This window comes from Columba livia, chromosome 28 (assembly GCF_036013475.1).
Source record: "Columba livia isolate bColLiv1 breed racing homer chromosome 28, bColLiv1.pat.W.v2, whole genome shotgun sequence".
Lineage (NCBI taxonomy): Eukaryota > Metazoa > Chordata > Aves > Columbiformes > Columbidae > Columba > Columba livia.
Genome location: NC_088629.1, coordinates 738,420 through 763,006, shown reverse-complemented (window position 1 = coordinate 763,006; position 24,587 = coordinate 738,420). Strand labels below are relative to the sequence as shown.

General features: G+C 59.7%; 1 protein-coding gene across 1 annotated transcript; it reads left to right on the top strand.

The window, feature by feature from the left end:
- The first annotated feature begins 1,484 nt into the window (after window positions 1-1,484).
- On the top strand, window positions 1,485-23,863 carry OTUD7B (OTU deubiquitinase 7B). Its single transcript, XM_065042860.1, has 12 exons — window positions 1,485-1,642; window positions 4,421-4,519; window positions 5,392-5,559; window positions 6,505-6,720; window positions 11,455-11,556; window positions 12,296-12,423; window positions 13,912-14,024; window positions 14,429-14,556; window positions 15,095-15,244; window positions 15,410-15,524; window positions 16,343-16,427; window positions 20,117-23,863. The coding sequence occupies exons 2-12, from the start codon at window positions 4,447-4,449 to the stop codon at window positions 21,401-21,403; spliced, it is 2,565 nt and encodes an 854-aa protein (XP_064898932.1). The 5' UTR covers window positions 1,485-1,642; window positions 4,421-4,446; the 3' UTR covers window positions 21,404-23,863.
- The last annotated feature ends 724 nt before the right edge of the window (window positions 23,864-24,587 follow it).

The following is a 24,587-nucleotide window of genomic DNA, read 5'->3' as shown; positions in this document are numbered from 1 at the left end:
GATTCGGCGCGAGCCCGGCTCCGGCACGAGCCCGGCTCCGCGTCTCTGCCGCCACCCGCTCCGCCGCCCTCGCTGCAGCCCGATGCGCTTGGCGCCATTTCCTCCTTCATCCCGCCGTCCCCGGCCGAGCCCGCGCTGATCTCCCTCCGCGGGGGACGCGCAGCCCCCGACGGCTGTTCAGCCACGTTTAGCGGAGCTTTGGCGCTTCGGGGATCAGCCGCTGCCCCTCCGGGTGTTAATTCCGCGCCAGAAGGGACAACCTCGACGTTCCGCCTCTTTGCGTGGAGCTCGAGCTCCGTTCCCGCCACCAGCGTGAAAAGCTGCACCGGGGGGGGGAGGTTGTTAATTTGGGGTGATCTCTCCCCAAAGGGCTGTGGGTGTTGAACAGGCTGCCCAGGGCAGTGCTGGTCACCAGCCCTGGGGGGTTGAGATGCACATAGACGAGGTTCTCAGGGACACAGTTTGGTGGCAGCATTGGGGCAGCGCTTGGACTTGCTGTCACTGTCCCCATCGCTGTCCCCAACGCGGGGTTTGGGACACGAGGGCAGCACCACGGTTATTGACGACCATTCCCAAAGCGGTTTCTCCCACCCGTGGAAACACTTTAAACTAGAACTGCAGAAAAGAGGCAAAATTGGACTTTATCGCTGCTTCCCAGAACTGGACAAGGGGAGGACAACACGGAGCCGGCGCTGGGGACAAAACAGCCCCGGGGGGCCGGCGCTCCGCAGCACAGACTGTTCTTTCTTCACGGGACGTTTCTCTGCCCCCGCCACGATAAACAATCCTTTTGTGCGAGATGTAAACACCGCGGGCCCGCGGGCGGGGAACAAAGGCCGCGATTCAGCGCCCGGGTCAGCTGAACGCCGCGCGTGACGGGCCCGGCGCCCCCAGACCTGTCCCCGCCGCTCCGAGCGAAACGCGGTTGTGCGGAAGGACCGGGAGGACAAACCCCCGGCCGGCCCCGTGGGATCCACCAGCCCGGCCCGGCACGGCGGCACCACGGGCGTCCCCGCGCTCACCCAGCGCAGCGCCCCGGAGCAGGAACACCCAGATGAGGTGACACAGGAAGGTGTCCAGGCGGGTTGGAATGTCTGCACAGAAGGAGACTCCACAACCCCCTGGGCAGCCTGGGCCAGGCTCTGCCACCCTCACCCCAACAAGTTGCTTCTCATCTTCCAGCGGAACCTCCTGTGTTGCAGTTTGCACCCACTGCCCCTTGTCCTGTCCCTGGGTGTCACCGATGGCTCCATGTCCTGACACTCACTCTTTATATACTGATAAACACGCCCCACTCGGGACGTTCAGAGCCCCGCGGGTTCGCGCCCTTTGTGCCGCCACCGCCCGGCCGCGCGGGGGCGCTCTCCTCCTCCTCCCCCGCCCCCGCCCCCCCACCCATTCGCACATGCGCCGTTCCGCCGCCGGGGAACGGGGCGGGGCCGCCCCTGCGCTGCCATTGGCTGAGCCCGGCGGGGCGGGGCGGGGCGGCCGCGTGCGCCCGCCAAAGCGTTCCGGGCGGGAACGGGGGCGGCGCAACGTTCCGGGCGGCGGCGGCTCCGCGGTTCCCCCGCACCCCCCGTCCGCCCGTCCCGCCGCTCCGGGAGCCTCGGCCGGGGCCGCAGCGCCATGGAGCCGCGCACAGGTACGGCACCGCCCGCCCGCGCCCGCCGGCGCCAGCGGGAAAGTTTTCCGGCGGGACCGGGGCCTGAGGTGGAGGCGGCGGCGGCCTCGGGTCCCGCGGGGGTCGCGGCGCTGCCGGGTCCGGGGTTCGGGGGCCGGGGGTCCCGCTGCAGCCGCCCCAGCCCGCGGGCCGGGGGTTCCCGGCGGGCGGCGGCCGCTCCGCTGGTCCCAGCCCGGACCGGCCCTTCTGCCGCCGAACCGGAGCCGCGGCGGCTTCGCGTGGCGCCGAGCCCAGCTTAACAATTTAGGCTCGACTAAATCCGCGGGGAGGGGAGGGTGAGCCCGGCTCTGAGCGCGGGTGAGCCGAGCGGCAACTCAGCCGGGCTTGGGAACGGGCACGGACGGGGCGGGGCTGCTCAAGTGTTCAGACGTTCTCGCCTGTGCCGATTTGGGGCCAAATAACCGGGATCCGGTCACTTTCCCCCCCAAAAGACTCCGGTTACTTTCCCCCCAAAACGCTCCATCGTGCCGGGGGTTTCGCCTTTTATTTGGTGCCCGTTTCACGCCAAGACCCCCGGGGCTTGGGCCGCGCTCGTGACCCGAGCTGGAAAACAACCCCGGGAGTTTAACCCGCGTTCTTCGGGAGGAAAAGGGGTTTCTCGGCGCCGAGGTGACAGGTTTCCCCGCGTGGGTCCCGGCGCTTTCCCCGTGGGCGCGGAGGCAGCCGGTGACTCACGGCTCCAGCATCCGCCGCCGGCACCGCGGTAACGGGACCCGCGCGGCGCCAGTTCCGCGCCCCAGCACGCTCACCCTCTGCAGACGGGCCAAGAACACCCCCCGGTAACCGCCCCGCGCTGGCGGCGATCCGCTCGCGGGGTTGTTTTCACCTTGGAGTCGCAGACCCAATAAAGACGTTATTGTCGGAAAAGCCAAACTTGCCGGAATTCTGCGTCGCGTCGCTGGAAACGTCCCGTTTCTTCTCGCCGCCCCGCGGTTCCAGCCTCGGAGGGCAGACGCTCCCGATCGCGCTCCGCGTTGCGTTCGCTCCCGTTCCGCACGTCCCCACGTGGGGAGCGCGGGCGCTCCGGACGCCGCTCGGGGCCCGAAGCACCGCGGGTGGTTTTGTTTGGCGCTTCTTCTCTTCGCAGTGTTTAAAATGACAATAAAAACCCCCGCGGGCCCCCCGACGTGTGTGCGGATCGCGCCTCGTCACCCAGCGCCGCCAGGAAACCAAGTCGTTTTGGGGGAGAAACGGGGTGTTTCGCTCCTTGAGCTTCTCCGTTCGATGCGTCTGGAAGGGGAACGTGGGGACGCTGGTGACCGGAGGCGTGAAACGTGCAAGTCCCCGCCGCCAACAGGGATTTTAAACCGGGTTCTAAACCCAGTCGTGCAGCAGGTGCTCGTGGCGATCAGGACTGGGGGCTTCCTAGTGCTTTGATTCTTTGTTTTAGGGTTTTTTGTCTGAAACGGAGTTTCTTTGCGCTGAGGAAACCGTGTTTGTGTGAGATGTGCCTCGCAGCGCCCGGGACGGGACGGAGCCCCGTTCAGATCGTTATATACTTAATATAATTATGGGGAGTCAAAAGCTGCTTCTTTTGTTACCATAATCCCCGCCGGGGTTTGTGCTGCTGTTTGCCCGCAGGATCATTTCGAAGCAGCGATTGGGGGTTTCTCATTGATCCAGAAAAGCGTGAATCTCCCCCCAAAGCGGAGCCGGTGAACAGGAACGATGCCAACACCAGCGCGGCTCCGCATTTAACGAACCCGCCGCGACTTTTCCAGCTTTTGGGCGATCTTGGGCGGTTTTGCGGCTCCGTTCCCGCGCGCTCACGGTGACCCGGGGGTGGGATTGCAGTCTGATTATTTTACATTCTGTTCTTTATCCTATGAGCCCCGTCCCGGCACCTGCTCGCGGCTTAGCGCCTGCCATGCGAGTATTAGGTCAGGGCAGGTTCAGCGCGGCGGCTTTGTTCTGATTAGCCTCGTTAATTAGCGCGGGGCCGGCTCCGGCATCTTGCGCGTTACACGTGAAATCTGCCAATTATCCATTTTCAGGAGGGTTTTTGCTTCAATAAGTGAGGGTTCTGCTGCCCACGGGCGCAGCTTCGCAAAGCCCAAGTGACCACGCAACGTCCTGCTGGGAAAACGCCATATAGTATAGCGTATATATATAGTATTATATGGAACATTTGTAATAATGTAATACATATCAATGTAATAATAACGAGTTTATCATTTATTAGGTTTGCTTCTCACGCTCTTTTGCGGGTGAATATTCAAGACATTCCCGGTCTCTTTGCCGCTGCAAATGCACCCGCTCTTATTTCCATGGTTTCCCCCAATATAACTGAATCCGTCTCCTTCCTGCACAGAACCCGAGTCCTTCCCCCGTGCCGTCGCGGTGAGGCTCGGCTCGGCGTCGGGGCGCTGGTGGCCTCGCTGGCGTGAGCCCGTGGCCGCGCGTGTGCGTCGCGTCGGTCCCCGCGGCCCTGGCTCCCGCTCGGCGCGTCCCAGGAATGCGGACGGTCGGCATTTTTGGAGCACGCACACCTTTCCGAACCCTAACACTTCACATTCAGACTCACCTGCACGGGCGGTTTCTGCAGCAAAGTTGCTGTTTTCTTAATTTCTCACCCCAGTTATCGATGAGCTAAACAACAACCCCAAAGCACAATGAATTTTAGGGGGTACGTTGATTCTCTCCCCTCGGGGCCACGGACTCAACTACTGTTTGATGTTCCCCGGTGCTTAGTTGTTTTATATCTGTGTTTTTAACCGTTTCTCCGTGTTTCGTCCCCAGGCTGACGCCGGGAGGACCCGCGAGCCATGGACATCGTGCTGTCCGACTTCGTGCGCTCCACGGGGGCCGAGCCGGGCCTGGCCAGGGACCTGCTGGAAGGTACCGGAGCCGCAGGACGGGCCGCGCAGCCACGGGGCGACATCAAACCCGCCCTGGAGGATCCTGCCGCGGCTGCTCCTCCCTGGATTTGGAGGAGGTTTAATGAACCCGGAGCACAAACATTCAGGATCATTCTCATTTAGTTCTCACCGCTGGCAGCGCTGCCTTGGAAAAGGAGCAAAGGCTGCCTGCGTTTTGAGAGCGATATAGGGGTCATTCTGTAGGCAAAACCGGGCTTTTAGTGGGATCTATCATCCCGCTCGTGGAGGCGGTTTGATTACGCCGGTAGAAAGTTTGATTACGGCAATAGACATTTTGATTATGCAGAAATAGAAATAGAAATGGAAATAGCTGCTTGGTCGATAGGAATTGCTGGTTCATCGATGTTCCCACCAGAGCATCCCCACAAAGCGCCGTTCGCGCCGGCGCGGAGGCGGCTGCTCCACAGCGTCGGTTGCTTTAAGGGGACCTTATCATCCCTTTTGCTTCTATAATTCCGGCTGGTTTTGTTGCTGCTCCTGCAGGATCTGCTTGGGATGCTCTTGAATTCAACCAAAATTGATGCTAAAATCTATATGTTTGGGCAGTTTCCTCCACCCGGCGCTCGCAGTGTCGATTTGCGACTCTTCCCTTTTTGGAAATCCTGCAGTTTTGCCGCGTTCACGGCTTCACCCTTTAATTTTTACTATTTTTTTTATAACTTTGAGTTAATTTTTACCGCGGCGAGTCCGCGCGGTTTGTGCTTTCGGTTCTTTGTTCCGAGTCGGGATCTCAAACGTCCTCTTTGGTAATAAACGTTTAGGCGATGGGGGGGCCCGACGCGGGTTTTCCCTTCAAACCCTCCGTCTCTTCTCCCTTCTTCTCCCATCCAGGCAAGAACTGGGACCTGAGCGCGGCGCTGAGCGACTTCGAGCAGCTGCGGCAGGGCCCGGGGGGGCGGCCCCCGCGCCCCGGCGAGCCCCGCGCCTGCAGGGCGCCCGAGCAGGAGGCGCCGAGCGCGGCGCGGCCGCCGCTGCAGCGCCAGGATGACGCCGTGCAGGGTGCGTGCCCATCTCTGCAGCCAAACCACCAAAACGGGAGCATCCGTTGAACCGTTCTGCTGCCTGAAACATTGGCGCGCCGCAGCGATCCGGCCGCTCGCAACCCAAAAGAAACACCGGAGGCGGCGGTTTAATAGTGGCTCCTGCGAAGGGCGCTGGCGCTGTAAAATCAGCGAAGTAACGGGCTCTTAAAAACAGGTTTTAAGGTTTTGCGGTTTTTAATCAGCGCTGGGGTGTCCCTCTGTAGCTCGGCCAGCAACCAGTTGGTCACACATGGCTTATATTGACAGAAACGTTACATGTTCATGACAACTCTCGACACCCGTTAACATATTCCACACCTATTCTAACTCAAGCTGTCTTTGGAGCGATGCTGAGCGACGTTTGTGTGTTTCTCAGTTACCTTTTTTAAAAGAATATGTTGTAAATCCGCGGCAATTTTAAGGATAGGGAAGGATTGCCAAGTGCAAATATCCTACGGTTACAGGAGCTGCTTAAACTGGGATCCTATGGTTACGGGGTCTGCTTAAACTGGGATCCTATGGTTACAGGGTCTGCTTAAACTGGGATCCTATGGTTACAGGGGCTGCTTAAACTGGGATCCTATGGTTACAGGGGCTGCTTAAACTGGGATCCTATGGTTACAGGGTCTGCTTAAACTGGGATCCTATGGTTACAGGGTCTGCTTAAACTGGGATCCTATGGTTACAGGGGCTGCTTAAACTGGGATCTTATGGTTACAGGGGCTGCTTAAACTGGGATCCTATGGTTACGGGGTCTGCTTAAGCTGAGACCCTATGGTTACGGGGTTGGTTGATCTTTAGAGGTTGCTGCCTCCTAAACCAGGAGTCCAATAGTTCTATGAAATACAGTCTAATAATTAGAAATACGTGTATCCCTTCTGCACGTACTCAGGTTTCTTTTGTCGTCTCGGTTGTTTCTCAGAAAAGCGCCTGTCGCGCGGCATCTCCCACGCCAGCTCCGCCATCGTGTCGCTGGCCCGCTCGCACGTCTCCAGCAACGGCGGCAGCGAGCACCTGCTGGAGATGCCCGTCTGCACCTTCCAGCTGCCCGACCTCACCGTCTACAGCGAGGAGTTCCGCAGCTTCATCGAGCGGGACCTCATCGAGCAGTCCATGCTGGTGGCGCTCGAGCAGGCTGGTGAGTTTCCGTTGGCGCGTTTGGTGGCGGCGCTGGCGGGAATGGCGCCGCGGAGGAGCCAGGGTGCGGTGAGGACACGGGTCTGCTGGAATCGTAGAATCGTTTTGTTTGGAAAAGCCCTTCAGGATCATGGAGTCCAACCAGAACCCACCCTGGCACTAAACATGGCCCTGAGAACCTCGTCTCTGTGTATTTCAGCCCCTCCAGGGCTGGCGACTCCAGCACTGCCCTGGGCAGCCTGTTCAACACCCACAGCCCTTTGGGGAATAAATTGTTCTTAATTTCCGATCTAAACCTCCTTCTCCAGCCCCTTCCCCAGCTCTGCTCCCTTCTCTGAACTCGCTCCAGCTCCTCAAGCTCTTGTCATGAGGTGATCCCAACACCCCTGGGGCCGCCATGTTGAGCCCTGAGGTGACTTTGGTGCCATTTTGACCCTGAGGTGATTCTGGCGCCATTTTGAGCCCTGAGGTGATCTTGGTCCCCCTGGGGCCACCATTTTGTGTTTTGAGGTGATTTTAGTGCCCCAGCACCACCGTTTTGTGTGCTGAGGTGATCCCACCACCCCTGGGGCCGCCATGTTGAGCCCTGAGGTGATTCTGGTGCCATGTTGACCCTGAGCTGGTGGCCCAAACCGCCCCCAGGCCCCGTGGTTTGTTCTCCCCAGTGCCCAGCTGGACGACACGATCTTTAAGGTCCCTTCCAACCCAAACCCCTCCATGATTCCGTGAAGCTGCGGCTGTTGTCATCGCTCGTGCTGCTGCCGGTGACACGCCGAAAGTTAAGTTGCATTATCTCACCCCCTGAGCTTCTTGTGTCCCGTCAGGGAAGGGGAAGAAGCGATTCCTGCGTAACACAACCAGTAGCTCATCGCCAATGACAAATATTAGAAGCTATTACAAACGCTTCAGGTCGATGATGCAGTTTCTGAGCTGGTTCCCCGCGGGAAAGCTCGTCGGCTGGCTTTGTTTGCCTGGGGAGGAACCACCTCCCGAGAGCAGGTGGATTGTTTTCCAACGCGCTGTTTTCCTCCTCAATAGTTGCTAAGTGATCTGTAAGTAAGACTTAGTGGGAGAGAAAACAATACATGTTCCTGGGAGAGCTTATGGTTGGGGACAGAGGGACAGCAGGCAGGATGTCACCCCTCCTTTGCTTCTGTCATGGATGCGCATACCTAGAAAACCATTTATTCAGGAATAACGTATATTAACGTCAAATTTTCGCTCTCTCATGCTCAAGTGTCCCCGTAATAAATAGGTTCTGGAGCTGAGCGCTTGTCTGATGGTTTGGAACGAGCACTCGATCCGAGCGATCGCGTTACCGCGGTGTTGCCGTTGGGCCGTGGCGAAGCCGCCGCGCCTCGCCAGATAAAACGCCCCGATCCGCACCTGCGGTATCGAATTGCTGCGATTCCGCCCAGATTCGGGACGAGGGGGCGATAAAACGCCCTGATCCGCACCTGGGGTATCGAATTGCTGTGTTTCAGCCCAAATTCTGGCCGAGGGGCCGAGGGGCGGCCGTGCTGTCTCACCGGCGTGCTGGGGGCGCTGCCCGGCACACAACAGCGTTAGCATTAAGTGACTGAGCTTTTTAAACATGCCTGTTGAAGACTTAAGTGTATCTGCACTACACGTGTGGGTTTGCGATCAATGGGTGTTTATTAAAGGCTGTACTGGATATGTAAAATATTCCAAGCGTAATTTGAAGTAGGATTTTGCGCGCCGCGCTGTGATCGGCGGTGGCTCCCGTTATTAATTCAGTGTGTGCTGTCCTTAGGGGATTAAGCAAATATTTTATAGTCCAATAAACGTTGGGATATCCTCCTGCACGCCGCGGTGGCAGAGCAGGCGCTTTAGAGCGCTGTAATGTAACGACACCCTCTCGGGAGCTCCTGGTGCGCCCGGAGTCGGATGGAGGGGTCTTGCTGGAGCTGAAGCGTTGGCCCTTGCTGCACTTAAGCGTTCTTTGCCACCAGCCTCGGTGGGGTCAGCCTGGCCCCGTGGTTTTGGAGGTGCAGAGTGTTTTTTCTCATTGTGCATGAATAGAAACGGGGAAGAAGTGGAAGAAGCCCCCGGGTTTGGTGGCTGAGGTCAAGCGTTCTCCTCAGGGCCACGGCGCCTTCAACAGTATTGGCAACAAACCTCCCGCTTCGTGCTTGCAACTAATATTTGATGAATATTTATAGGTGGACTATTAAAAACTGCTGAGTTAGGACACGGGCGTCCTGGCTTCGTGCCGGGGCAGCGGCGGGTTGCTGGTCGTCGGGAGCCGGTCCCGCGGCTGGGGCGGGCGGTCGCGGCGACGGGTGCCTTGGCGATGTGTCACCCGCATTGTGAGCGGCTCTCGGCCCGTGCGCCAGCAGAGACGCGTGCGGACACGTCCCCGCTCTGCCCGGCCCGCCTGGCGACCCACCCGCCATGTTTTCACCCGTGAGTCGCAGGCCGCGCCGGTTCCCGCCGGCCGGCTTGCGGAGCGCTCGCAGCGTCCATTGGAGTCCCACCCTTCCCAAAACGTGAGAAAGCAGCTACCAGTCTGTAACCGCCCTCGAACAAGCTCTTGTTGCTGCCAGGAATAAAACCGTTTTCTGCAGGTGTTGCTTTTCGCCAGAGATGGGCTCCAGACTGGATAAGGAGGCTCCAGGTGAATGATCTCATTCTAGAGACGCGAACGAGCTCTCTTTGGCGGGGATGCCGCTCTTCCCGGGGTCTGCGGAGGCGGGTGCTGGATCTGTCACGTTGTCCCTTCGTCACGCAGCGAGTGCGGCCGCCTAATGACAGCGCCGGTAGCCTTAGGGGAGCCTTCGCTTCTCCGTGAGTCAGCCCTGGTCTGTGGGCCGGGCCGGGGCTCCGTCTGCTCCCTCCAGCTGCCCCGACCCACGGACACGGCTCCTGTTGGAAGGAAACGACGGGATTTTTACCAAACATCCACCTTTGGGTGCAGGTTCCTGATCTCCACTGGTTTCTCTAGCAAAACCAGCTGTGCGGCAAAACTGGGACCAGTAGGAGCTGTGGTGCCGGTGGACGTCACCGACCTGGTCCCTGGACCAAGAGAAGATCCCTCATGCTCTTAAATCCCGTTATCTTCCTCCTAGAGCTCGCTCCTGAGAACCACACGCAGAGAACCTCGTCGTTCTGAGCGCGTCTGGAGGGCCCCTGGGCCTTTGGAGCGCTGGGAGGAGGCCTTGGGGACCGCGGGTGGCTTCGGGACGGCTCCTCTTGCGTAACCGGGAAGCCGCGCGAGTGACTCGGCGCCGCAAATAGAAACAGAAATGCCTGCCCGAGGTGTGTCCCCTCCGAATCGCGCCCCGAACGTCACGAACCCTCCCCAACGCCGACCGGAGACGCAAACACCTCCCGCCCGTCAGAAAGAGCAGCGAATTCTCCAGGAATGACATGGAAATGGGTTAAAAACCCCCTAGAGAAGCGCTATGTGTTTGTCAGGAGCTGTTTTGCTGCTGGGTTTGCTCTGCTGGCCCCGGGCCACCTGGCTCGTGCTGCGGCCGGGCCGTGCCAGGAGCTGTGTTGGTGACAACAGGCGGCTTTTGCCAGCGGGCCCATTGTCCCCGGGTGCCCAGGGGACGCTGTTCAGCTCCCGCGGGTTCCTTCTCCCCGCCGGGAACTCGCCCGCCTGGCGCTGCCCTTAGCGCCGCGTTTTGGGCTTTTCCTGTGTTCATCTGTGCTCAAAAACACAACTTTTCCCACATTTAGCCCCTTTCCAGCTGCTGTTGCTGAGGCTGTGCGAGCAATTTCCAGAAACCCCGTGTCTGAGCGCCGGGGTCCGTCCTCAGGAGCGAGTTCATTACAAATCCTGGGAAAAGGCCGATTCTTTGCTGCAAGAGCGATTTAAACTGTGATTCTTGGAAGCCCCAGAAGCGTCTACCAGCCGGAAAACAGGCGGCAAACAGGCGGCAAACAGGCGGCGGCCGAGGGGGAGGCAGCGCCCGGTGTGCGAGGAGCAGCAGGGCGGGCTGGGCGTCCAAAGTCCCGACCCAGCGCGGCGTCGCCCCCTCGATGAGCGCTGAGCCCCCGGCGCGCCCCGCTGCGCTGCGGCGTGGGCGTTATTCCTTCCGACCTTCTATTTTTAGCCGCTCTCCACTTGAGTTACCACAAGTGCCTCATATTACCAAAAAGCTGCTATTTTTAAGTAGTGCCGAGCACCGTCCGTTTGCGTTTTCAGTGCTGGGGTCGGCTAAAGGTCCTGAGGGTTGTACCTAAACCAGGAAGGAAAGGACTGGCGGGAGGCGCTGGAAATAGGAGCGGTGTGGTTGTAAGAGGAAAGGAGAACAGCAGCTGTTGGCTGGAAAAGTCGCTGGGCACCGTTTGTGCCGCTGGGCACCGTTTGTGACCCTGGGCACCGTTTGTGACCCTGGGCACCGTTTGTGCCGGGCACTGCAGGGGCTGTTTTCAGCCTCAGGGCTTTGGGGGTTTTAAATAAGTAGGATGGGGGCAGAAATGGGTGAGAGGAGAGTTCTGGGCTGGCTCCTAATGAATTCAAAGTTTGTGTGACCTTAATTTCAGGCTGGCCGCTTCCTTGCATCCTCGCAAAGTGTCGCAGCCCCCATCTCCCTTTTGGTTTTGCTTTATTATCATCTTATTAGCATCCTCCTTCCAGCCACGGGGTGTCTGTACCCGCTCGTCTCGTCGGGTGTCCCCCTGCAAATTAAGCCACTTTCCACGCTCCACGGTGTTTCTGGAGCCGCGTCCTCAGGCTCCGTGTTCACTCCAGTTGTTCCCCCAGGTCGTCTGAACTGGTGGGCGAACGTGGATCCCAGTTGCCAGAGGCTTCTCCCGCTGGCCACCACGGGCGATGGGAACTGCCTGCTCCACGCCGCCTCCCTGGGTAAGCGCCTCAGTCACCAAGAACCACCTCCTGCGCCTCGGCCCTGGGCGCCGCGCACCGCGCCGCGGCCGCCTCCCGTGGTCTGGGTGCGGAACCCACCGTTTCCCACCCATTCCGCACCGTTTCCCACCCATTCCGCACCATTTCCCACCCATTCCGCACCATTTCCCACCCGTTTGCGATGCTGCGGCTCCACGGGAGAGGAACGGGTTGAAGGAAGCGCTGCCAACAGCTTACATCCTTCAAAAATACCTTTTCCCATCTATTTGGCAACTTTCCCTGTGTTTCTGGAGGCAACGTGAAACAGCGAGCCGGCCCTTCCCTCCTCTGGCACGGCGAAGTTTCAGGACGCAGGTTTGAATCCATCGTAGTAAGTTTTCGGAGGTTTCCAGGCTCTAAAACCAGGCGGTTTGTGCGTTTCCGTCGCAGCTCGTGTTGCGGACGTGGCGAAGCCGCCGGCTCGTTTAACCCCGGCTCGTTTTCCCATCAGATGCCGGTGGGATTTTGGCCAACAAATACTTTGCTGCGTCTGTGAGATGCATTAGAGGCGGCAGCACCTCCGCTGAGCTGCCCGAAAACTCCCCGCGGGTGGAAAACACGGGTTTTATACCCCACATCTTGGTGTTTAAATTGAGAAATGGTGCTTTTCCTGCCTGTTCCCCGCGTCCCCTGGTTCTGGAGGTGGCCGGGGCGCCGCCGGCTGCTCCTCACCCTCTGCTGCTCTTGCTTTCCGCTGCAGGTATGTGGGGGTTCCACGACCGAGACCTCATGCTGCGCAAGTCCCTGCACACGCTGATGGACAAAGGCGCCGAGCGGGAGGCCCTGAAGCGCCGCTGGCGCTGGCAGCAGACGCAGCAGAACAAGGAGGTAGGAGCCGCCCCAGCGCCGGGGCAGCGTCTCTAAACCCCGCGGCCGGGAGGCGCGTCTGGCGGGAGAACGTGCTGGCTTTGGGGCAGCTCCCTGCCTGGCCGTGGGACGTGTCCTTCCGTCTGAATCCCTGGCACAATTCTCTATTGCGAGGGAGGAAAATTCTTCTTTTCAAACAGTTTTGTGTCCGTGTTGATGGAAAACAAACGTCACCTTTGTGCGTTAAGATCCAGCGGGATGTGACGGCCAAACTGGGCCTTCTCTTTAAAGAGAAAAGCGACGCTGGGGCTTTGGCGATGAAGATCGATGGCAGGCGTGGAGCAGACTCCAGAATCTCAGCACGTTCAGGGCTTTTCGAAGCCGCGACCCCCGCGGGCCGGGCTGGCGTTTGGAGGGGCAGTTTCTGGGTTTTGCGAACAGGGTGAACTCGTGTTTCTCCGTTCGCTCTCGGCTTCCTCTGTTTGCCGAGGGGCACAGAGGTTTTCCTGTCCCGACGGTTTGCAAAAAAATGTGTATTTCCCTGTTTGAAGCAGAGTAGTTAATGAATAATCGGGGGTTTTGTTGCTCTTAAAAGCGTGGTTTACGCGTCTCTTTAAACCGCCGGCTGCGGAATTGGCCGTCAGCGAAGTACCTGAGCTGCAGGTCTTGAAAAGGATGGAAAATGCTGCGGGGGGAGGAACCGCTGGCGGTGCCGGGCGCCAACAGCGGGATTTGGGCGGCGCTGCGGGTGCTGCGGGAGCGCAGGGTGCGCGGCTCGTCCTTGGGGAGCGGCTGGAGGACGCAGCCCAGGGGACGGGTGTTGCGGGAGTTTCACAACCGCTCCGGGTTGCGATGTTCTGCGGTGCTTTTGCTTCACGGGCTTTAGATCAGCGAGGAGAAACCAGGAGCAGAGACGTTGGTTAATCCCCTCCCGCCGTCGGTCGCTTCGGAAGGCTTTTCTTTCTCTCTTTCTGAGGATTTTGGGTGCTGTTTGGATGGAGCAGGAGGAGGGGGAGGCCGCTGCCCTTCCCCTCAGCCCCCAGCTTGGCGCCACAATCCAGCAGGCTCCACTGGGCCAGTTGTGCACAATCCGTTGGCTTTTTTAAGATATTTCTTCCCTTCCTTCAATAAATGCAGCTCCTGCCACTTTTCAGCTCCGGATTTGGGCTGATCTGCTGGTTTTGCAGTCGGGGTTTGGGCTGATCTGCTGGTTTTGCAGTCGGGTTTGGGCTGATCTGGTGTGTTTTGCAGTCGGGTTTGGGCTGATCTGCTGGTTTTGCAGTCGGGTTTGGGCTGATCTGGTGTGTTTTGCAGTCGGGGTTTGGGCTGATCTGGTGTGTTTTGCAGTCGGGTTTGGGCTGATCTGCTGTGTTTTGCAGTCGGGTTTGGGCTGATCTGCTGTGTTTTGCAGTCGGGGTTTGGGCTGATCTGCTGTGTTTTGCAGTCGGGTTTGGGCTGATCTGGTGTGTTTTGCAGTCGGGTTTGGGCTGATCTGCTGTGTTTTCGCAGTCTGGGCTGGTTTACACGGAGGACGAGTGGCAGAAGGAGTGGAACGAGCTGATCAAGCTGGCGTCCAGCGAGCCCCGCGTGCACTACGGCCCCAACGGCAGCGCCTGCGCCGGGTACGTGCAGGGGAGCACCTACCAGATACCGGTAACGAGACACAAACCACGGCCAGTACCTTCCCTCGGCGCGCAGCTCCGAGATGAGGGTCCTAAGCCAAAGCTGGGGTTTCCGCAGCGCTCGCTGTGTTTTGCAGGCGCTTTATCGCCGCAGACATCCCGACTAAATGCTATTTTTGAGGCTCTTTAGATAAAACGCTCCCAGAAGTGCCGGTTTCCTGGTTACAAACCTTGCCTTAGGACATTTTATCTCTTGGATCTTCACCTTCAAATCCTAAATCAGATCCAAGACCAAACCGTTCCCATGACCCACCTCTCCACAGCTGTCTCTAAATCCTTTTTCCCGTATTAAAATCAACAGTTAAATACGCAAGGGGTGTAAATGTGTGTCTGTCTTCGCGCAGCGTGGAGAGCTCGGAAGAGCCGGTGTACGAGAGCCTGGAGGAGTTCCACGTCTTCGTCCTCGCCCACGTGCTCAAGAGACCCATCGTGGTGGTGGCCGACACGATGCTGCGCGACTCGGGGGGAGAAGGTGGCAATCTGCTTTCACGCAGCTTTTGTGCTCAATTAAGCCGGGTCGTTAATTGCAGAGCTGCGCGCGGGGGGGCGGGACGCAGCTCAGTGTCGCGCTCTGAACTTTTTGCTGTTTCTAAGAGCGTCCGTGCGTTTTGTTGGTTTTTTTTACCCCCCTGCCCCCGCAGTGTGTGCAGAGCTGGGAGGTTCCGCTCCTGTGTCGTGTTTTCCGCCCGCAGACTTAATTTCCCGTCAGAAACCATTCATCAGTTACTGTCGTTCTGCGTGCGAACGTGGAGTTGTCTTGTGGGGGAGTAAAGAGAAGGGTTTTTATAGAAAAAGCAGGTTCATTTTGCAGCCGCGTTCCTCCTGCTCTCAAATACGTGTCTATTTTGGGTTGTGGGTTGGTTTGTTTAGTGTCTCTCGAGCTGACAGATAATTGCAGGTGAAACCTCAAATGAAGCAAACGGCTCGTTCTGGAGCAGTTTCGGTATCGACAGCTCTTGAGTCTTTAACCTGTTAACAAAACCTAACGCACCGCCCTGCTCTCGTTCCAGCCTTCGCCCCCATTCCCTTCGGGGGGATTTATCTGCCCCTGGAAGTCCCGGCCAACAAATGCCACCGCTCGCCCTTGGTGCTGGCCTACGACCAGGCGCACTTCTCTGCGCTGGTGTCCATGGAGCAGAAGGAACCCGCCAAAGAGCAAGGCAGGTGCTACAGGAGGATTTAAACCCGTAGAACATCGAGAGCAGCCCCGCGGAGAGGGACTCGGGGTTCCCCTTGTTCCCCACCGTTTGCGATTAGACACGGTGCTGCTCGCCCTCCAACGCGCCGCGTTTGGGTGCTAAAAGCGTGTTTTGTGTCCCGCGCAGCCGTGATCCCGCTGACGGACTCGGAGCACAAGCTGCTGCCCGTGCACTTCGCCGTGGACCCCGGCAGGGACTGGCACTGGGGCAGGGACGACGGCGACAACGTCAGGCTGGCCAGGTGGGTGCCACCCCAGGAACGGCGCTCGGGCACCCACAGCTTGTGCTCTCGGTTCGTCCTCTCCTGACTCCCCCACTTCCAGACACTTTGGGGGCTCGGGGCGTTTCACGAGCTGTGTTCCCGCAAGGTTAGAAAGGCGTTTGCTCCAAATCCTGAGGCTCCAGACTGGGTGTAGCTCAGAAACAAGGAGCGACGGCGCATCGCCCGCCGTGTTCACCAAAAATGGGGGTTTTTCCCATTCCTCACTCAAATATCATCAATATCTCCGAGTGTGGGTCCCGGCGCTGGGGACGGTGCGGGCAGACGCCTTGTCTTTGGTTGGGAGCAGCAAGTTTCCTCTTAGTATTAAAGCCTTAAAACTCAAGGCGGGTCCTACCAGCGTGTCACTGTGAGGGGCTGCAGCAGCAGAAAAGGCTCCGGCCCTGGGTTTTAGTACAAATAATGTTTTTTTCCTCTATTTTGACAAGTGGAAGTGTTTGAGAAAACATCCGTTATCTTCTCTGCAGTCATTTCTGTGGAGAGGACAATCGTGTGGAAGCTCATCCCGTTTTTGTTAGTACGAGGAAGATTATTTGTCGAGTTCATTTTCATTCATAGCCAGCTCGGTTTTTTTGGCATTCAGGAACCTTCTTCACTCATTGGCGTTTGAATTACGAGGTTTGGACAGCCACGCAAACGTCCCCTTTGTGTCGCTGCCGTCCCCGTGCGATTTTACCTGTCGTGTTGAAATGTGCTTTGATATAAAGATAATTCTAAATACAGAGGAGAGAATCTCAGTTACTCGAGCTGGACTGGAACCGTTCTGTTTCCAATTGCAGCGTGACGCTGTCGCTGGAGGCGAAGCTGCACTTGCTGCACAGCTACATGAATGTGAAGTGGATCACGTTGCCTTGTGACACGCAGGTAAAGAGACCACGAGTGTTCCTTTCTCCTTTAATTATTTAAACCTCCCTTAATTATTTAATCCTCACCTGGCTGTATCTCCCCCTTATACCGTTATTTGCTCCCTCGTTGGTTTTGTCCCTTTTCTTTTAACAAGAATCGCTCTAAGCCACCTGATTAATTCCTACGGAAGGAACACAAGTTATTAGTAAAATGACACAGTTGCTCATTTTTAGTTCAAATATTTCAAAGCCAACTCCATTTTCAAAAAGGAGTTTTTAATGTGTTGATTTTACCCTTTAGAATCCCAATCTTCAAACCAACCCAAAAAGTCTTTCCCTGACTGTTTTAGTATCTCAGCAAAGACTAAAGCAGCAGAATGGCGCGGACTGGCAGCAGGTTTACGGTTTGGGAATCTGTTTTACGGTTGGACTTGATGATCTTAAAGATCTTTTCCAACCTTAATGATTCTATGATTTCTTAGTTTTTCCCCTGAAATCTCAGCAAGTTTAGACAATTACGGCCTGAGGCGTTTCCAGCCCTGAGGCCGCGTCCTGCAGTGCAGTTCAGTGCTGCCCCGTCCCGTCCCGCAGTGCGGTTCAGTGCTGCCCCGTCCCATCCGCAGTGCGGTTCAGTGCTGCCCCGTCCCATCCGCAGTGCGGTTCAGTGCTGCCCCGTCCCATCCGCAGTGCGGTTCAGTGCTGCCCCGTCCCGTCCCGCAGTGCGGTTCAGTGCTGCCCCGTCCCATCCGCAGTGCGGTTCAGTGCTGCCCCGTCCCATCCGCAGCGCGGTTCAGTGCTGCCCCGTCCCGCAGTGCGGTTCAGTGCTGCCCCGTCCCATCCGCAGTGCGGTTCAGTGCTGCCCCGTCCCGCAGTGCGGTTCAGTGCTGCCCCGTCCCATCCGCAGTGCGGTTCAGTGCTGCCCCGTCCCATCCGCAGTGCGGTTCAGTGCTGCCCCGTCCCGCAGTGCGGTTCAGTGCTGCCCCGTCCCATCCGCAGTGCGGTTCAGTGCTGTCCCGTCCCGTCCCGCAGTGCGGTTCAGTGCTGCCCCGTCCCATCCGCAGTGCGGTTCAGTGCTGCCCCGTCCCGTCCCGCAGTGCGGTTCAGTGCTGCCCCGTCCCGTCCCGCAGTGCGGTTCAGTGCTGCCCCGTCCCATCCGCAGTGCGGTTCAGTGCTGCCCCGTCCCGTCCGCAGTGCGGTTCAGTGCTGCCCCGTCCCGTCCGCAGTGCGGTTCAGTGCTGCCCCGTCCCATCCGCAGTGCGGTTCAGTGCTGCCCCGTCCCGTCCGCAGTGCGGTTCAGTGCTGCCCCGTCCCATCCGCAGTGCGGTTCAGTGCTGCCCCGTCCCATCCGCAGTGCGGTTCAGTGCTGCCCCGTCCCGTCCCGCAGTGCGGTTCAGTGCTGCCCCGTCCCGTCCGCAGTGCGGTTCAGTGCTGCCCCGTCCCGTCCGCAGTGCGGTTCAGTGCTGCCCCGTCCCGTCCCGCAGTGCGGTTCAGTGCTGCCCCGTCCCATCCGCAGTGCGGTTCAGTGCTGCCCCGTCCCGTCCCGCAGTGCGGTTCAGTGCTGCCCCGTCCCGCAGTGCGGTTCAGTGCTGCCCCGTCCTGTCCCGCAGTGCGGTTCAGTGCTGCCCCATCCCGTCCCGCAGTGCGGTTCAGTGCTGCCCCGTCCCATCCGCAGTGCGGTTCAGTGCTGCCCCGTCCCATCCGCAGTGCGGTTCAGTGCTGCCCCGTCCCATCCGCAGTGCGGTTCAGTGCTGCCCCGTCCCGTCCCGCAGTGCGGTTCAGTGCTGCCCCGTCCCATCCGCAGTGCGGTTCAGTGCTGCCCCGTCCCATCCGCAGTGCGGTTCAGTGCTGCCCCGTCCCGCAGTGCGGTTCAGTGCTGCCCCGTCCCATCCGCAGTGCGGTTCAGTGCTGTCCCGTCCCGTCCCGCAGTGCGGTTCAGTGCTGCCCCGTCCCATCCGCAGTGCGGTTCAGTGCTGCCCCGTCCCGTCCCGCAGTGCGGTTCAGTGCTGCCCCGTCCCATCCGCAGTGCGGTTCAGTGCTGCCCCGTCCCGTCCGCAGTGCGGTTCAGTGCTGCCCCGTCCCGTCCGCAGTGCGGTTCAGTGCTGCCCCGTCCCGTCCGCAGTGCGGTTCAGTGCTGCCCCGTCCCATCCGCAGTGCGGTTCAGTGCTGCCCCGTCCCATCCGCAGTGCGGTTCAGTGCTGCCCCGTCCCGTCCGCAGTGCGGTTCAGTGCTGCCCCGTCCCGTCCGCAGTGCGGTTCAGTGCTGCCCCGTCCCGTCCCGCAGTGCGGTTCAGTGCTGCCCCGTCCCATCCGCAGTGCGGTTCAGTGCTGCCCCGTCCCGTCCCGCAGTGCGGTTCAGTGCTGCCCCGTCCCGCAGTGCGGTTCAGTGCTGCCCCGTCCTGTCCCGCAGTGCGGTTCAGTGCTGCCCCGTCCCATCCGCAGTGCGGTTCAGTGCTGCCCCGTCCCGTCCCGCAGTGCGGTTCAGTGCTGCCCCGTCCCGCAGTGCGGTTCAGTGCTGCCCCGTCCCGTCCCGCAGTGCGGTTCAGTGCTGCCCCGTCCCATCCCGCAGTGCGGTTCAGTGCTGCCCCGTCCCATCCGCAGTGCGGTTCAGTGCTGCCCCGTCCCGTCCCGCAGTGCGGTTCAGTGCTGCCCCGTCCCATCCGCAGTGCGGTTCAGTGCTGCCCCGTCCCATCCGCAGTGCGGTTCAGTGCTGCCCCGTCCCATCCGCAGTGCGGTTCAGTGCTGCCCCGTCCCGTCCCGCAGTGCGGTTCAGTGCTGCCCCGTCCCATCCGCAGTGCGGTTCAGTGCTGCCCCGTCCCATCCGCAGTGCGGTTCAGTGCTGCCCCGTCCCGTCCCGCAGTGCGGTTCAGTGCTGCCCCGTCCCATCCGCAGTGCGGTTCAGTGCTGTCCCGTCCCATCCGCAGTGCGGTTCAGTGCTGCCCCGTCCCGTCCCGCAGTGCGGTTCAGTGCTGCCCCGTCCCATCCGCAGTGCGGTTCAGTGCTGCCCCGTCCCATCCGCAGTGCGGTTCAGTGCTGCCCCGTCCCGTCCGCAGTGCGGTTCAGTGCTGCCCCGTCCCGTCCGCAGTGCGGTTCAGTGCTGCCCCGTCCCGTCCGCAGTGCGGTTCAGTGCTGCCCCGTCCCATCCGCAGTGCGGTTCAGTGCTGCCCCGTCCCGTCCGCAGTGCGGTTCAGTGCTGCCCCGTCCCGTCCGCAGTGCGGTTCAGTGCTGCCCCGTCCCGTCCGCAGTGCGGTTCAGTGCTGCCCCGTCCCGTCCGCAGTGCGGTTCAGTGCTGCCCCGTCCCGTCCGCAGTGCGGTTCAGTGCTGCCCCGTCCCGTCCGCAGTGCGGTTCAGTGCTGCCCCGTCCCGTCCGCAGTGCGGTTCAGTGCTGCCCCGTCCCGTCCGCAGTGCGGTTCAGTGCTGCCCCGTCCCATCCGCAGTGCGGTTCAGTGCTGCCCCGTCCCGTCCCGCAGTGCAGTTCAGTGCTGCCCCGTCCCATCCGCAGTGCGGTTCAGTGCTGCCCCGTCCCATCCCGCAGTGCGGTTCAGTGCTGCCCCGTCCCATCCGCAGTGCGGTTCAGTGCTGCCCCGTCGCGTCCCGCAGCGCGGTTCAGTGCTGCCCCGTCCGTTCTCCGAGCAAATCTGTGTCACCTTCCGCACAAAACCCTTATCTGAGCGACTCCCCGCTCTGATGTTTGTGTTTTCTCGCTGCCCAGGCGCCGCTGGCGCAGCCGGAGTCTCCCACGGCCTCGGCGGGCGACGACGCTCGTTCGGCCGCGGAATCGGGCGAGTCGGACAAGGAGTCGGTGTGCAGCAGCTCGGCCAGCAACGGCGGCCGCGCCGGCAGGGACCGCGAGAAGCCAAAGAAGGACCGGGACAAGGAGAAGGAGAAGGAGAAGGAGAAGGACAAGAAACGCGCGGACTCGGTCGCTAACAAGCTGGGCAGCTTTGGCAAGACTTTGGGAAGCAAATTGAAAAAGAACATGGGCGGCTTGATGCACGGCAAGACTCTGAAGGGCGGCGTGAGCAACGGGCACGGAGACACCTTGGAGAAGAAGAAAAAGGGCTCCTTGAAGTCGAGGAAAGGCAGCAAAGAGGAGTCGTCCCAAGGAGACTTGGCGGCTCCCGCGGAGAAGACCTGCGCGGGGAAAGCGGCCCCCGAAAAGCCCTCGGACCCCCACAAATACAGCAACGACGTGCGGCTGAGCCTGAGCATCCTGCGCGCCGCCATGCAGGGCGAGCGCAAGTTCATCTTCGCCGGCCACCTCAAAACCAGCCACCGGCACCAGTACCAGGAGGAGATGATCCAGCGGTACCTCCTGGACGCCGAGGAACGCTTCCTGGCCGAGCAGAAGCAAAAAGAAGCCGAGAAAAAGGCTGCGGGCAGCACCGCCCCGGCCAAAAAGCCGGAGCCGGACGCCCACCGGGGCGAGGAGCTGCTGCTGGCCCCCGCGTACCCCCAGCCCCCCACCGCCTACACCATCCACACGCCCGATTTGGCTCTGAGCGCTAAAATCGCGGCTTTTCCCTCGGGGTACTCGGGTGTTTTCACCTTCCCCAGACCCTCCGCGCTCGCCGAGGGGCCGCGCCCCCCCGCGTACCCGGACGGCCGGCGCCAGGTGGCGGGGGGCTCGTGCGCCAACCTCCCTCCCTACGCCACCTTACCCCGAAATTGCGCCCAGACGCGGGCGAATCCCCCCCAGACCAGCCCTTCCCACCCGGGGAGATTCTCCCCCACGGACACGGCCGCTCGTCCCCCCGGCGCGGCGGAGAGCGACGGCTCCGCCTGCCTCCCCCCGCACAGCAACGGCCTCCGGGACCCCCCCGAGCACAGGGCGGCGGAACGAAGCCCGGCCCGGCTCCTGCCCAGCGTGCAGCAGACCAAATGCAGGCAGCCGAACTGCGGGTTCTACGGGCACCCGGAAACGGGCAATTTCTGCTCCTGCTGTTACAGAGAGGAGCTGAAACGCAAGGAGCGCGAGGCTCTGGTGCACAGGTTCTGAGCACCCCCTCTTGGACCCATGGAAAATGGGGAATGCAATAATATATAAATACACATGTTATTTTTTGTAACGCCCCCTCCGCGCTCCTCTCCCCGGAAGGAGCGAGCGGGTTTTTGGCCGGAGAAGAAGCCAAAGGGGATTTTGCTGGCGGGCCGGAGGACGAGAGGGGACAAAGGGGGCGAGCGGGGGCGCTCAGCGTGGAAACTGGGGAAAAACCCTGCAAACGACCCACTAAAGCAGACCAAAGCGTTCGGAGGAGGGAGCAGCACCCACGGGTCCTTCCGGCGCCCGAACGGAGCGAAACGCCCCGGCCCCTCAGTCTGGACACCACACTCCTTGGGTGGAGAGGATTTGGGCTTTTTAAACACCGTTTTTATCTTCTGTTTCTTTTTGCCGGTACCGAGCGCGGCCCGGTTGGAACCGGAGGCGATGGAGGGGTTTTGGTGGGCGGCTCTGCCCTTCCCGGCTCCGCTTCTGTTTTTCAAGCACTCGTTTCAGTTCTTCCTTGGGGTGGGGACGCTGCTCGGCTGCTTTTCAGGCGTGTTGTTTCTTTTCCTGCAGACGTACTGTGCAAAAAAACCCCCCGAGAACGTTTTGTTTGAACCCGACTTAGTAAGAACCGAGACTAAAAAACGCAAGGTCAGTGTGTCCAGCCAGCAATAACCATCGAGAGAGGGAAACGTTGCGTCTGGGAGGTAAAACCCCCCGCGATAACTCTTTTCTACTTGAGCTACTCCTGTACTACCTCGAATTAACTCGGCTCTGTTTTGCTGAGCCACGTTTAACTGACCTTTAGGCTGAGGAATATCCAAAAGCTTTTGTTTTTTTGATAATAGGGCTAAAAAAGAGCGAAAACGCCGAGGCAAACCCTTGAAAAGCGCAGCGGGAGCGGGTCGGCGCGGCCCCTCTCGCCCGGTGCAGCGCAGGTTTGACTTCAGCACCGCGATGTTTGCACACATCTTGGCTTTTTAATCTTCTTTTTCCCCCTTTTTTCCATAACCGCAGCTCCCACGCGGCTCCGACCCCGCGCGGCGCGACGGCCCCGGCGCTTCCGCACCCGCATCCAGAGCTTCACCGCGCTCCTCGGGTTTCATTTCCTTTTGAGTGTTGACTGTCCAGAAGGCACCAACTATGCAACGACCGCCCTTGGCGGCGCGGGCGCGAGGCCGGGCGGGGGAGGCGACAAGAGCCCTTAGCGCCGGCAGAGCCGCCCGAAGCCTTATCCTCAGCGCGCTGAGGCTTGGTCCAGCCGCCCTCTGCCCTGATCCCCGCGTGCCGGGGACCTCGGAGAGGCGGCGGCTGCGCGGGGCCCTTGAACCCCATTCCCGTGGGCAGCGGCTCCTCCGCGGGTTCTAAACCCCCCGCAACGGTTTGTTGGTTTGAATTAAACAGCCGAGCTTAGCTAAGCCTGGCCTAAGGCTTTCCCATCCAGCCGGGGCTTTCCTTTCAGGTCACAAACGCCAGACGGTGAGTCTTCCCCTCCAGCGGCGATCATTCCCCTTTATTTCAGCCTGGGGGTGGTTCCCCGGCAGCTTCACCCCAAATATCCCGTTGAACCGTTTAAAAAAAAAATCCCAAAATTGTTGAAACGTGGGGGTGCTTGGTTCATTTCACCCATTTCTGCGGTTCGTTGTGCCCGGAATCGCTTCGTTTCGCTTTAAGGTTTAAAAACGTTGACAGCGTTGTGCAAAATACCGCTTCAAAGGGGGAAATGGGGAATAGTGGTGGCAGGTTCCCCGCTGGCGTCAAAATGATCCCAAATTTCAGATAATCCCAAATTTCAGATCCCAGATTCCAAATCATCTCAGATCTCAGACTCCCCACAATCTCCAGGGCCCGGAGCTGCTGGGATTTTCCTCCTCCCGAGGGGATTTTTGGGGGGGAACAACGAGTTTTTGCTCTTATGGGTGAATCGGGGCTCACCAAACTGGTTTATAAAACATCCAAAAGGAAAAACAAACAAACAATTGAACTTCAGGCAGAGGCCGAAAACTCCTCCGAGTCTTTTGGCTCCAAACGCTGAATTTTGCTGTTTTTTCGGGTCAGTTTTGGTTCCTTTATGGTAAAACTGGTTTTTTCAAGCGACTCTTAAACCCCGGTTGTATTTACTGGGACGTTCTCCCCCCGGCTCCCGAGCACCGAATGGACGCCGAGCTCAGAACCCAAGTGCACTTAGTGGTGTTCGGTACGCGCGCCGGGCCCCGCCGGCGGTTTTAAGGGCAAAACCCATGAATTGAGCATTTTAATTCGTGAATATTGACCCTTTGGTGACGGAAGCTGGTGGGCAAAGCCCCCGCCATGCTCCATTTCAGCGACCAGAACTGACTCCACGACTGTTCTCTGCGCAACACAGGTCATTTTAGTATTGGTTTTAGTCTCGCTGGGCGTTAGGCGCACCCCGGGCACACCCCGTCCTCTCCTCACCCACAATAAACCAAAACCCCGCTAACTCACCCCAAAGTGGCACCCACGCCTCTTTTTTCCGCCTCACCCCCCAATTCCAGCCCCAAATTCTTTTTGCCCCGAATTACTGGATGTTTCCTATTTTGGGGCTTTTGTGCAGCGCATTGTCCCCTTTCTCGGCGTTCGGGGAAGATTTCCTTCGATTTAAATACCAAATTCAGACTTGAATTTAAAAAGTAAACCCCTCCATCCCCATTTTTGTCAAATTTACGCTATTTGGAGGCCCCTTTTCCCCAATTTAGGCGGTTCTGTACCCAGGGCAGGTTTGCGCAGCACTAAGGGAAAATCCAGCTGCTCGCTGGCGCGGGATATCTTGGACGCTGAAGCTAAAACGGGTTTAAAAAGAGGAGAACTGGCTGTGTCCGTTCTGGATCTGGGGTCGGGGCGGATTTGAGCCCGTCTCGCGGGTCTCACCGCGCTGGGGTTTGTCCTCCGTCTCGCGGGGGTTTGGTGCTCCCCGTTTCGGGGTGTCCCGGGCTGACCCCGCGCTGGCGCAGCCGCTGCCCCGGCCTTGGCCAGCGGCCCCGCAGGAAATGCCGCTCGTTTCACCGTGTCCGGAGCCAAAACCCGACCTGAAAACCCAGGGCTGCCCCGCCGGGGGGGTTTCCTGCAGGAGGAAATGGGGGGCACGAGCTGCAGCCGCCAGCACCCCCAGATCTGCAGGAGATGCACCTCACATGGGTGTGGAGCTCAGGGGTGTGTTTGAATGCTGCTGGCTGCC